Source organism: Asterias rubens, chromosome 1 (assembly GCF_902459465.1).
Source record: "Asterias rubens chromosome 1, eAstRub1.3, whole genome shotgun sequence".
NCBI lineage: Eukaryota > Metazoa > Echinodermata > Asteroidea > Forcipulatida > Asteriidae > Asterias > Asterias rubens.
Window position 1 is genome coordinate 30,010,929 of NC_047062.1, and position 13,008 is coordinate 30,023,936.

The 13,008-nt window shown below is 38.0% G+C and overlaps 1 protein-coding gene across 1 annotated transcript; it reads right to left on the bottom strand.

Annotated features, from left to right (window-relative positions):
• Positions 1-2,823: 2,823 nt before the first annotated feature.
• Positions 2,824-13,007, bottom strand: LOC117297331 (UDP-galactose transporter senju-like). The gene is made up of 6 exons (XM_033780307.1): positions 12,777-13,007; positions 11,994-12,065; positions 9,846-9,963; positions 5,207-5,253; positions 4,663-4,802; positions 2,824-3,851 (listed from the first exon to the last, which is right to left on the bottom strand). Exons 2-6 carry the CDS (start codon positions 12,061-12,063, stop codon positions 3,237-3,239), a joined length of 990 nt encoding a protein of 329 aa, XP_033636198.1. The 5' UTR covers positions 12,064-12,065; positions 12,777-13,007; the 3' UTR covers positions 2,824-3,236.
• Between the last annotated feature and the right edge of the window lies 1 nt (position 13,008).

The following is a 13,008-nucleotide window of genomic DNA, read 5'->3' on the forward strand; positions in this document are numbered from 1 at the left end:
TTCTTACTGTGTATGTATTTTGACATGTTTTTATCCAAATAAACTCAATTGATTTGTTTTACTTTCAATTCTGATAATAAAACCTTAGTTTTTTCCTTCATCGAAATATTCCTTGCATTTCTTAAAAGTAAAAAGCTGTCTTAGTAAGCTTTAGAGGGGTTGGTCTAGAGTCATAAGACTATCAGATGTTCCTTAGTATATACCCACAAAATCTTGTGGGTTTTTTGTGGAAAAACTAAGAAACAAACACACAACTCAAACTTTTCCTACAAAAATCATTGAAACTCAACTACATTTCTCAAAAACACAATCTCTTGCTGATGCAGTAAGAAAACAGGAGAGAACAGTTTTAACAATAAAGACAAAATTTGAAATACCAGTAACTCCTTTTATTAAAAAATAACCCACCACCACTATTAAGATGATGTGAGATACAAATATTGCTTTATATAAAACACACACACAAATTATCTACCTTTACCTGAAATAAGATAAATAAAAATATATATAAATTCAGCTAGTGTGGCACAATTTATAAATTGGCAAAGGAATTCCTCTTAAAATTTAAAAACTTACTAAGCTCCTTCTAATTTAATACTCAGTGTAGAAAACAAAACCTTTAACAGACATTGCAAATAAGGTAACTTAAAGAATATATCATGTGTTTTTGTGACACATTCTCTTTTCTATTTTTTGGTTAAAACTCAATTTGTACTTAAATACAACCACTTGGAAAAATAGGATGACCATACTAACTGTTAACACTTAGTGTTAACAAATCTTGACCCGGTAGTTCAATGCAAAAACAATAAATCTATAAAAAAAAGCCATTTTATAACAAGACATTTTATAACAAAAAAATAATTAACTTCAGCACTGTATTTAACTGTGAGTTTAGTTTCCAATTAGTAAATACAACTTCTAATAAAAAATTTTAAAATTTTAAAAACATTAACCAGGGAGCAATTCTAAGGAAAGAGTACAAATCTGTACCACTGAGTGTGTGGCGCTTCTGTGCAAACATTAACCCATGAGCTTCCTTATAAATAAATAAAAATTTGTTGTCGATATCCAACAATCCTTCTGATTCAGCTCATAATAATAATAACATTAAAGTAGTAGTCCAAACTTATTTTCTATACCATCTGCCCGGGTAATGTTTTTGAAAAAAAAAGCAGGACAGTTCTTTTCAGAACTGAGAAGTCCCCCGAACCCCAAACATCTACTCTGCAGTTAGTAGAATAAAGCAAGACAGTTCTCTAAGAACAAACTCAATCTGGCAAGTAGACACACACATTGTGTTACCGCAAACCCAATATATAATAGTTAAAATATTATTTGGCTCTTATAAAGAGCTTTGTCACACCCCTAGGGGCATATCAAAGCGCACAGTATTATTTCCTGTAAGGTATCTGGGGTGTTGTGGCCGAGTGGACAAGAGCACCGAACTCAAGCTCCGATGCTTCTGTTCAGCAGAGTGTGGGTTCGAATCCTGTTTGTGACACTTGTGTCCCTGAGCAAGACACTAAACTATAATTGCTTCTCTCCACCCAGGGGTAAATGGGTACCTGTGAGGGCAGAGATGGTTCTTGTGATTGGTTTAGCCGAGTAGTGCATATATTGCACACAGGCTGTATACTCCCCAGGGAGCTGAGATGGTTTAAGGAATGATTTAAGGCCTAGTGACCAGGGGTAATAATGTCGGAGGCGCTTTAAGACACCCCTCGGGCGTGAAAGTGCTATATAAAAACGGTCAATTATTATTATTACTTATTGAAGAACAAGAAAGACCTTCCTTTATAGCACCATGTACTGGTTTACAAGGCGCTATGGTGCAATATGCTGCCAATCAAACCAGGAACACTGGGGCGAGCCCCTTTTCTTCACGATAAGTGCACTGGATTCATTTACAAGGACGCCAAATTGCTAAATGACACAAGTGTCACGACTGGGAGTCGAACCCACACTCTGCTGAACAGAAACACCAGAGCTTGAGTCTAGTGCTCTTGTCTGCATGGCCACAATAGTAATAGTTCGCCCTTTGAAAGTTCATAAGCTACTAATACAAATAAAAAATGTAAAATTTACACACAGGGTTGATGCAAATAAGATAATTTTAAAAATAAATTCAGTTTTTGCGACACAATTTCTTGATTGATAAAATAATGTGTTGAAAAGAATACTCCAACAATTTTAGCACCAAATATTCACACACCCAAAAAGTTTTGCCAAAGTGAATTATGAGATGTTGATGTATGACCTAATTTGATCGAGCATGAATACCATAGCATAAAGCTAAATAACTAGAAATTCGAAACCTCACTTCAAAAAGAACCCCCTCCCCACAGAAAAAAACCTAGAGTGAAAACTAGCTCATCCACCATATTTATTTTTATAGACCGATCCAGGCGCGCAAGTGCTGGGCGCCGCCATGCGCTGCGCGCCACTGCTGGGGTGTCTTTGTGCCTCGTTTTGTGCACAAAGACATGAAAAATCGTTTTCCTTTTCACTTTTTATGGGAATTGAATGTCTTCCTCGTCAATCTATGAAATTTCCTTAATGTGGCTGCTTGATATAACATTGTACTACATTCTTGATAAATTTTTAAAATTAAGCAGAAAGTAAAATACTGAAATTCTGACAAAATACCTTGCCGATGTAATGCATTTTAGCGACTATTATGCAGTTTCCGCGTCTTTGACCCCTAACTTGCCTAAGACAAGCACCTTTTTCAAGATGATCCGGCTTCTAATTTGTTGCAAATATTTGTGGTCAGTGATCTACATTGGTATATCATGATGTCCTGTTAAGGAAATTGTGTTATTTTTGAGGAAAACATTTAATTTCCATAAAGAGTGAAAAGAAACATGATTTCCTCATGTCTTTGTGCACAAAACTAGACACATGTACACCTCAGCAATGGCGCACGGTGCTCATCACTTGTGCGCCCAGTGCGTGTCGGATCAGTCTATACAGAAACAAAGAAAACTAGATATCTAAAAGGATTTCTAGTTTAAATCTGTAATACAAAAAACAACAACAAACAAACACCCTAACAAACAAACGCCCACAAAATTGAATACTTTATCTGAGCTAAATGATATGTCACTTAACAAAACTCTACAGAAAGACTTTAAAAAAAATATGTGCACCCTGCTATTATTGCATGAAAAGGTAAGAAATGTTACTTTAAGAAATATGTTTGTATTTCAGTTGTATTTCAGAAGGTAAACTTTCTAGGGATTACCATTTACCTTAGGTTCTGTCTGTTCGATTTGAGGCTCGATTTTCTTGAGCGGATAAAGTGAATACAAAACGATGGCAAATGAAACTAAGAAAACAGCTGCAGCCATTGTTAAGTTTACTGTCTGCCCCATAAACAAATGACCTATCAAGGCAAGAATGATCATCTCAATTGCCACGGCGAACTTCTTCAAGATGGAATTCAATTTGGTCAGGAATAAACTCGTCACCAGCCCTGCCGCTACATTATTACAAATCAGGGCAATAACCAGTGGCCTTGACAATGAACGGATACTCTGAGGACTGAACAAGTCGTTGTTTAAGGTCCGAGTAAATGCAAGCGACACAACTCCGAAGATACAAGAATCTGTGTACATGGCTATGTTCTGCTGCCAGAAACTCAACCCAACACTGAAGTTTTTCAGCAGGAACTCACTGTAGACGCCCGCGAAGGAAGAACACAATAACTGCATCAGCACAAAGAGGATGCTTGAGTTGACTATGATCTCTTGTTGGTCAACACTGTTGAAGTGTGCCATGATACAGCCTAAGGTTAAGATGAGTAGGGACATCCATTGCACACAACTGAGTTGTCTCTGAAATACGCACTGTGTATCAAGAAGAAAGGTTTGATTAAAGACACTGGACACTATTGGTAATTTTCAAAGACCAGTCTTCTCACTTGGTGTATCTCAACATATGCACAAAATAACAAACCTGTGGAAATTTGAGCTCAATTGGTTGCCGAAATCAAATTCATGGAAAATTACTTCTTTCTCGAAAACTACGTTCCTTCAGAGGGAGCCGTTTCTCACAATGTTTTATACTATCAACAGCTCCCCATTACTAGTAACCAAGTATTGTTTTATGCTAACACATAGTTATTTTGAGTAATTACCAATAGTGTCCACTGCCTTTAAATGATGTAGTTATTAAAGGCACTGGACACTATTGGTTATTACTCAAAAAAAGTTGTCAGCATAAAAACTTACTTTGTAACGAGCAAGGCGCTTTAACAAACAGTATTTTCCTGCAAGGTATGTGGGACTACGCTTGAATTATGAGACCTATCATATAAGACAATGTAGTGGTTTACAAGGTGCTGTGGCACAATGTGCTGCCAATCAAACCAGGAACACCAGGGCAAACCCCTACTCTTTTCGGTAAGTGCACTGGGTTCTATTAAGTGCGCTACACAACACACAGGACCATTGGCTTTACGACCCATCCGAAGGACGAAGCATTATGGTCAGGTGCCTTGCCTAAAAACACAGGTGTCACGACTGGGACTCGAACCCACACTCTGCTGATCAGAAACAACAAAGTTTGAATTCGGTGCTCTTAACCGCTAGGCCATGACATGCCAATTGAAAAGCCTTTGCTTCTCAAAAATTACTTGGAGTAATGGAATAAAATTACCTGGTAAGTGAGCCCTGTGGTGACTATACCAAATTGCATAAGGACTGTGTAAGTAGTCATATCATAACGCCCCAGGTTGAAAAACACCAGGTTGTTACAAATGCAGTACAGTCCCGCTGGTATCATGTAGTACAAAAAGGCTGGAATAAACAAAAAACAATCAATGAAATTAAAAACTGGTTATAACCAACATTTCTCCATAATATAGGAGATGTTAAATTTGCATTGGGGATGAAGAATATTAATTTTGTATTTTTACCCATACACCGATGTGTGTTAGCACTGTATACTAACATCACAGGCATTTTACTCGGGTGGGATTTGAACCCACGACCCTTGCAATTCTAGAACAGTGTCTTACCAACTTGACTACCGGGGTTGCGCAATGTGACAAAAGGGAGGTTTGTTTAAAAATTAATGTGAATTAGTATTTATTGTTCTTATCACACAGAGGGTATGTGACAAAGCTTATGGCAGCATGACAACGGTCTAAGGGGCCGACTACTCCGTTAGTATGGGAATCAAATAAAAAATAGCAACTAACCTTTTTTGTTGGATGTGAAATCTTGAAACGAGGCTGTAACTGATTGGCTGCAAGAAATACATGTAGAGAAAGAGATCACAACAATAGTTAAGATTCTCTGAAATGGCTCGTAGAGTGTCATGGCCGAGTGGTTAAGAGCATTAAATTAGAGTTCTGGTGCTAAGTCACCAGAGTGTGGGTTCGAATCCCGGTCGTGACATTTGTGTCCTTGAGCAAGATACTTTACTATAATTGCTTCTCTTCACCCAGGGGTATAAATGGGTACCTGCGAGGGTAGAGGTTGATATTGTGAATGAAAAACCTTTGGAGCGATATAAACTGTTGCCCAGGTTGTTTACTCCCAAGGGAGCTGAGATATATATAAAAAAAAGATGTTATTGGCCCTATGACCAGGGCACTAATGTAAAGCGCATTGATACGGTTATTGTAAAATGCGCTCTATAATTAGCTGTTCCGACCTACCGTCGGAACAGGTGTTGTTTTCGTCTAGATTTTTACTATTTTTATTATTATTATTATTCTTTGTTTCCGCCTAAAACCCCATAGCGTTTGTACAGCGTTTTTGTTCAGACCCCGTCTCCTAAAGTATGAGGATAAAAGAGTTAAATCATATATCAAATTGAAGCTTAGAACATAAGCTTTACTCTAACAAAAAAGTGTTAAAATTCTTAATTAATTAGCCACGTGGTCTTCATTTGAATTTTTAATTTGTAAACTTGATGCAGTCACTTTCATGTTATTGTGAAACATTCTCTTTGGTAATACAACACAGTATGTACCTCAATGAGTTGTTGACTTCTTGAGAGGAGTCTATACTATTTTGTTTCCTACCCGCGTTCTGGACACATTACTCTGTACACACACAAAGTACGGAGGTTTGGGATTTTCGTTAGAACGTGCGTTAAATTTGTCCTTGTTTTTCTAACCACGTTCTGGACCAATTACTCTGTGCATGGGTTTCGTTAAAACGAACGTGCGTGATTAGATAGGGGTTTTTGACGACATCGACGTCGTCGTCAAAAACCCCCTTAAGGCATCTAATACTACATTTCAACCCTACTTAATAGTTATAGGCGTTAGCAGTTCATATTTAGTGACAATGGTCGCAAAATCATGAAACGAGAACTATTTCGCCGGATCATAATCCCCTCTGTTGATGCACACATGTAAAAACCCACCATTTTTACATTGTGCCCTTCTAGCCTAGTGGTCATCAGTCGCGACTACACATCTGAGAATTGCGAGTTCAAATCTCCGTCCGAAATCAATATTTTTTTATCCCCCAAAACTAAAAATATATTTCTTTTTGTAATATTTAAGTTTGATTCTTATCTTTATATCGATAGTGTTGCCTTTTCTTTTTCTCAAATGTAAGCCCAACATAACCTGTGTGCATGCATGACACGATGATGTTTAAAAACACAGTAAGCGAAAAATGGTGATCATAAGCGCAGAGTTTGGTGGTTAAGAGTTCTGTGAAATCAACTTGTACTAGATCAAACATCAAACCACCGACCCAAATTTTTTTTTTAAATCGTTATTTATTAACCACGTGACCCATATTTGCATATTTAATTGTACAAGGGGACAAAGTTGTTGGAACTTCCTGTTGATGCTGACATCATGAGAACATCAGCATAAGTATTGGAATTGCACTATCTATTGAACCACTTGGAGTGTTCAAGGAGTCCAACACGTCAGTCTAGAGTCCAACTCTGATTGAAAAAATCAATTCAGGCATCATCTTCAATTTAATTTTATGCAACAAGCAAACTTATAAATTTTCTGATTTGATTTCAAAGGGTAACATAAATGGCTGTTAGCGAACGGTTTCCAACAAAAACTACATGGTGTACTTGCACAATACTCTTACTGGCCTCAAGCATTTACCTCTAGATAATAAATCAAGCATTCAGTTCAAAATGATAAAAGTTTGTTATTGCCACATTATTCAGCGAACCATTAATCATACACAGCTACTATTCACAAGAAAATCTATGTGTGGAGGGTAACAGACAGCACACAATGGAACCGGAGTTTAACAATGACAATACCAAAAGTGCAACCGTCAGCCGTTGAAGTTTATTATACATGGGGCTGATGGTGATCAAAAGGATAAAAGTTTGTTATCGCCACATTATTCAGCGAACCATGAATCATACACAGCTACTATTCACATGAAAATCTATGCGTGGAGGGTAACATACAGCACACAATGGAACCGGAGTTTAACATTGACAGTACCAAAAGTGCAATCGTCAGCCGTTGAAGTTTATTATACATGGGGCTGATGGTGATCAAAAGGATAAAAGTTTGTTATCGCCACATTATTTAGCGAACCATGAATCATACACAGCTACTATTCACAAGAAAATCTATGTATGGAGGGTAACAGACAGCACACAATGGAACCGGAGTTTAACAATGACAATACCAAAAGTGCAATCGTCAGCCCTTGAAGTTTATTATACATGGGGCTGATGGTGATCAAAAGGATAAAAGTCTGTTGTCGATACAACCGCCCACTTAAATTCAACGGACCATGAATCACGGACCATATGCACAAAATATATATTCAAAAGAATATCCATATAATAGATTTGTCTGGTGTATAAACTGATGTCCCAGCCATTGGATTTTCGTGTGTTTTTGCTAGATTCCTCGCTCCCCAACCAAAGTGACTACAAAACGTCTCTAATGGATAACAATGGTATATTTCGACATGGTTTTTTTCCCAGCAAGAGTTGTGGGGCCCAATTTATCTAGTATTTATTTTTGGTATTTTGTTTATCTGTTTCATTTAAATATATGGTTAAGTTTTATTTTACGCTAACTGTTTTTGTGTTTGTTCTTCCTGTAAATTTGAATTGTTTTGCCGCTACATAAGATTACACCCAGTAAATAGAATTGCTTACATTGCTTTCTTCGTTAGAAAAAAGGGGGGGTCCGTACTCGTTAAGGTTTGCTTTTTATGGGCCCCTCCATCCCCTACATGTGTTTTGCATTGATTTTTAGTTTTTGTTTTCTATTATTGTACGATTGCATTTGCTTGGAATAAATGATTTATTACCTTCTGTGTAGACTAAGAAAGTCTCGCGCGTATTTGAACTTGCGGGACCATTATGTTCCAAACCTTATGGAGTTTTACGTGGGACATTTTGTTTCGTCCATTATTTTAGTTTAACGTAGTTTATGACCATGAATATTATAAATATTGTTGGAAATGTAATACTAGTTAACAAAACATATACAAGTAAAATCCTTTCAACAAAAGAAATCCTACTTTCGGGATGTCAACTTCCCGAGATAAATTATCACAGGAAGACGACATCCTAATTTTAGGATGTCGACTTCCCGAGATAAATTATCACAGCAAGACGACATCCTACTTTTGGGATATCGACATTCCGAGATAAATTATCACAGGAAGACGACATTCTTCTTTTAGAATGTCGACTTCCCGAGATAAATTATCACAGGAAGATGACAACTGACGTTTAGGATGTCGACATACCGAGATAAATTATCACAGCAAGACGACATCCTACTTTTAGGATGTCGACATCCCGAGATAAATTATCACAGGAAGACGACATCCTACTTTTAGGATGTCGACATTCCGAGATAAATTATCACAGGAAGACGACATTCTTCTTTAAGAATGTCGACTGTTTGTAGTTATAAGACTCCTTGGGGATAGGAGAAAAATTTGGAAAAACCGTGACCTCAATTTGACCTCTACTTCCGGGTCAACCGGAAGTGGGACCATATCTCAAGAACTACTCAACCGATTTTCAATTTGTTTTCACTTACAGACTCCTTAACATTAATATTGACTGTGAAAACTCGTGACCCCATGTTGGCCTCTATGTCCGGGTGAACCGGAAGTGGGACCATACGCCAAGTACTATACAACCGATTTTCAATCCTGTTTGTTCAGTTTTATCCTCCTAAGGCATTAAAAAAAAATTTTTGAAAATCCATGACCCCAAGTTGACCTCTACTTCCGGGTCAACCAGAAGTGGCACCATATCTCAAGAACTACACAACCGATTTTCTAACTTTTTTTCAGTTACAGACTCCTTGGGCGTTAGAGATTAGCCTTAGGTTACCGTGACCCCATGAAGTGGCACCGTAACTCAAGACACTGTACAGTATTTTTCAAACATTCAGTTATAGACTCCTTGGTATTGTTAACACATAATCAAAGCAAAAGAACACGGAACAGCTTTGTGTTTGCTCACAAACACCTAATGTCTAGTTAATATTATTATAGGGGTTGAAATTAACACGGGACTGCTGGCCCGAGGCAAGTACTTTTAGAGTTGGACCAGTAAAATATTGACCAGACAAGTCTTTTGTGTTTTTCAACTGATTTTTAACAGTAAAAACCCAATACCTTTGATTAACAGTGTTAGCACTGTATACTCTTCCCCGAGTTCTGTGAACAAATCACAGGCATATTTGGGTGGGATTCGAACCCACGACTCTTGCAATTCTAGAGCTGTTTTATACCAACTAGACTACCGAGATTGCCCGGTAGCTAGAGGCTGTTTGAATCCTTATAAATATTTTAGCAGCGGGTACTGCAATAATCTAATTACTTTTTGAAAAGCATTAAAAGCTTAGCACTACTTACCTTCGCAAACATAGTAAAATTGATATGATGAGTTTTGAAAACTCAATCAATATAACAACCAAGACGGTGCTGTAACTGTACTGATTGTCCTTGTTCTTTGATGCTGTCACCAACAAATCTGGAAACGAATAAATCATACCTTTATTGCAATTTGGTGCAGAGGGTCTTAAAGGCAGTGGACAACTATTGGTAATTACTCAAAATAATTATTAGCCTAAAACCTTTCTTGGTGACGAGTAATGGGGAGAGGTTGGTAGTATAAAACATTGTGAGAAACGGCTCCCTCTGAAGTGCCACAGTTTTCGAGAAAGAAGTAATTTTCCACGAATTTGATTTTGAGACCTCAGATTTAGAACTTGAGGTCTCGAAATCAACCATCTAAACGCACACAACTTCGTGTGACAAGGGTGTTTTTTTCTTTCATTATTATCTCGCAACTTCGATGACCGATTGAGCTCAAATTTTCACAGGTTAGTTATTGTATGCATATGTTGAGATACACCAACTGTGAAGGCTAGTCTTTGACAATTACCAATAGTGTCCTCTGCCTTTAAAGGATTTATGTACTTTTGTAACATAAAACACAATGTCCGCAGATTTACATTAAACTTACACCGTTTGAAGATAATGATAGAAATATTAGTTGCTGAGTTGATGTAGTTTTTGATAAATGAGTAAAACAGTGCAAAAACTACAGCACCTCAGCAAGTAATATTTTCAGGGAAGCTTTCTACTATCAGTATCTTCAAACTGTTCAAGTGTAGTGTAAATCTGTGGACATTTTAAGCACACTGCACTATAACAGGTTGTAGCTCAATTACGATCAGGGAGAGGAGGATGGGTCTGGCAAGCCACTGCGTTCGACACCCAGAGCTGGCAGCCCATCACACCATCTTGTGGGAGCCAAATCAGAAAGCTGGCAGAAGGGGACGGAGGCAAGCCACATTCATTAGGCCCCCTAACACTTTGCGAAGGGATGTTGGCCTCAGTGACACAGGGCTAGATAGATGAGGACCCTAATGCTGGATAGGGAAGAGTGGAGGGCTGCCACTAAAAGTCCTGAGTTGTGGTAAGATGGACCATGCTCTCGCATTGCAGTGCATGAAGTAGCTATGGGGTGTGATTGGAGGTGGGGTCTAGGGGCGTGATCTTGGGGTGTAGTCTGAGTGCTGGAGTTAGGATAGTTGGATGTCACAAAGTGTCCTCCCAGTCCTCCGATTAAATTACTCCGAAAATCCTTCCTCCTTCCCCTGCCAAATAACCTCTCTACCCATGTCTCTCATGATTACTCCTAGAAGTTTTATTAGGTTTGTTCCACTAATAATCGTCTCACAAACCTCATAGGTCATCATATATACAAAACCCTGTTCGAAGCTTTTGCCCTTTGCGTTTTATGCAATGAACTTCTCTTTTAAAGGCACTGGAAACTATTGGTAATTACTCAAAATATTTGTTAGCATCAAAACCTACTTGGTAACAAGCAATGGAGAGATCTGTTGATAGCATAAAACATTCTGAGAAACTGCCCCTTCTGAGGTAAAATAGTTTTTGGGAGGGAAAGAAGTAATTTCTTACTAAAATATTTGAACTGAATTTGAGACCTCAGCTGAAGTCTCAAATTCAGGCATTGAAAGCAGACAACTTATGCGACAAGGGTGTTTTTTCTTCCATTGTTCTCTCCCAACTTCGACAACCAATCGAGTTCAAATTTTCACAGGTTTGCAATTTTATGCAGATGTTGTGTTACACCAAGTGAGAAGACTGGTTTAGGCAATTACCAAATGTGTCCAGTGTCTTTAAAACTAACAGGCCTGTTTAAGCCTTTTATCAGGCACTGAAAACAAACAAATTTGTGTAATGACATTGTTTTTGCTTTCATTTATTCTCTTGCAACTTTGATGACCAATTGAGTCAACATTTTCACAGACTTTGTTATTTTAAAACGGCTCAGTCTGTTCACAAAAGGCTCAAAAGATTGGCTCACAATGAGCCATGATTGGCTCATTCATTGAGCCACTTGCTCAATTTTGACTGAGCTAGTCTTGGCTCATTTTAAATGAGCCAATCTTTGGTGCCATTTGTGAAAAAAAAGGAGCCAGCATTTCTCGGCTCAGACTGAGCCATTTTCCCCCCAGTGTTATGACTTACTGTTATTAACAAATAGTGTGATGTACGCTGCAAACACAAACCAGCTCACGAAACCTTCAAGGCCAAGCATATCTGGAATACAAAAAAAATAAATGTAAACATTTTTAATTTAAAAGGAATGATAATATACTTTTCAGCTCTCAACACAAAAAAGGGGAGGGGACCAGAGTGGAGGGTCTAGACTTTTACACGATATTTGGCTTGGTGCTTTGTAATTGTAGTTGCGATAACATTAGTTGCGATACATAACCCTCCTCCCGACGGCAGTCGGGAGGAGTGTTACCTTATCGCAACTACGATAACATAACCCTTCTCTTGACGGTCGAAAGGCAAGCGTTACGAGGCCAATGTAGTATTGTCATCAGGGCGAAATGGTCACAACACGTACAATTTCGACAACTAGTGAGCTATTTTTACCACTTTCGAAAATCATGACACAATTGCTAAGAACATAAACTTGATTCTTAATGTTTAATGAATCCACATCCATCCCACAGCCCCTTTCGCTTTTTTGGAAGAAAAGGAACAAACTTGTTTGTTTAGGAAAAGTTTATGTCTGTCCGTATGGCGCCAACACTTTTTTATTAGATATGAAATAATATTAATATTCTAATTTTACCTCAATGAGACATCCCTTTCTGTAAAAATGAGTGAAAAAGTGGTGGCGCCATACCGAAAGTTATCCTCAGGCGGTGTGGAATGAAAGTAAAATAATGACCAACAAAACTTTAAAAAAGCAAAACTACGTACGAGGTGTTCACCACTGTTCGTTTTAGTACTTACATAATGATAGCTGAATCCTTGGCCACACAAGTGGGGGCTATTGAGTATTACTAAGTATTACTTACACAAAAGTTTACAGCTCTCACTAAAAAAATACTAACCCCTAAAAAGGGCACGGGCTTAGGACATGTAGGAAAGGCGTGAAGAATTGTAGATTCGAGGTTCGATAGTGTAAAATGGTGTTTAGCCGTCCAGAAAGATAGGCTACGTGTAACCCATCGTGCCTGCGTGC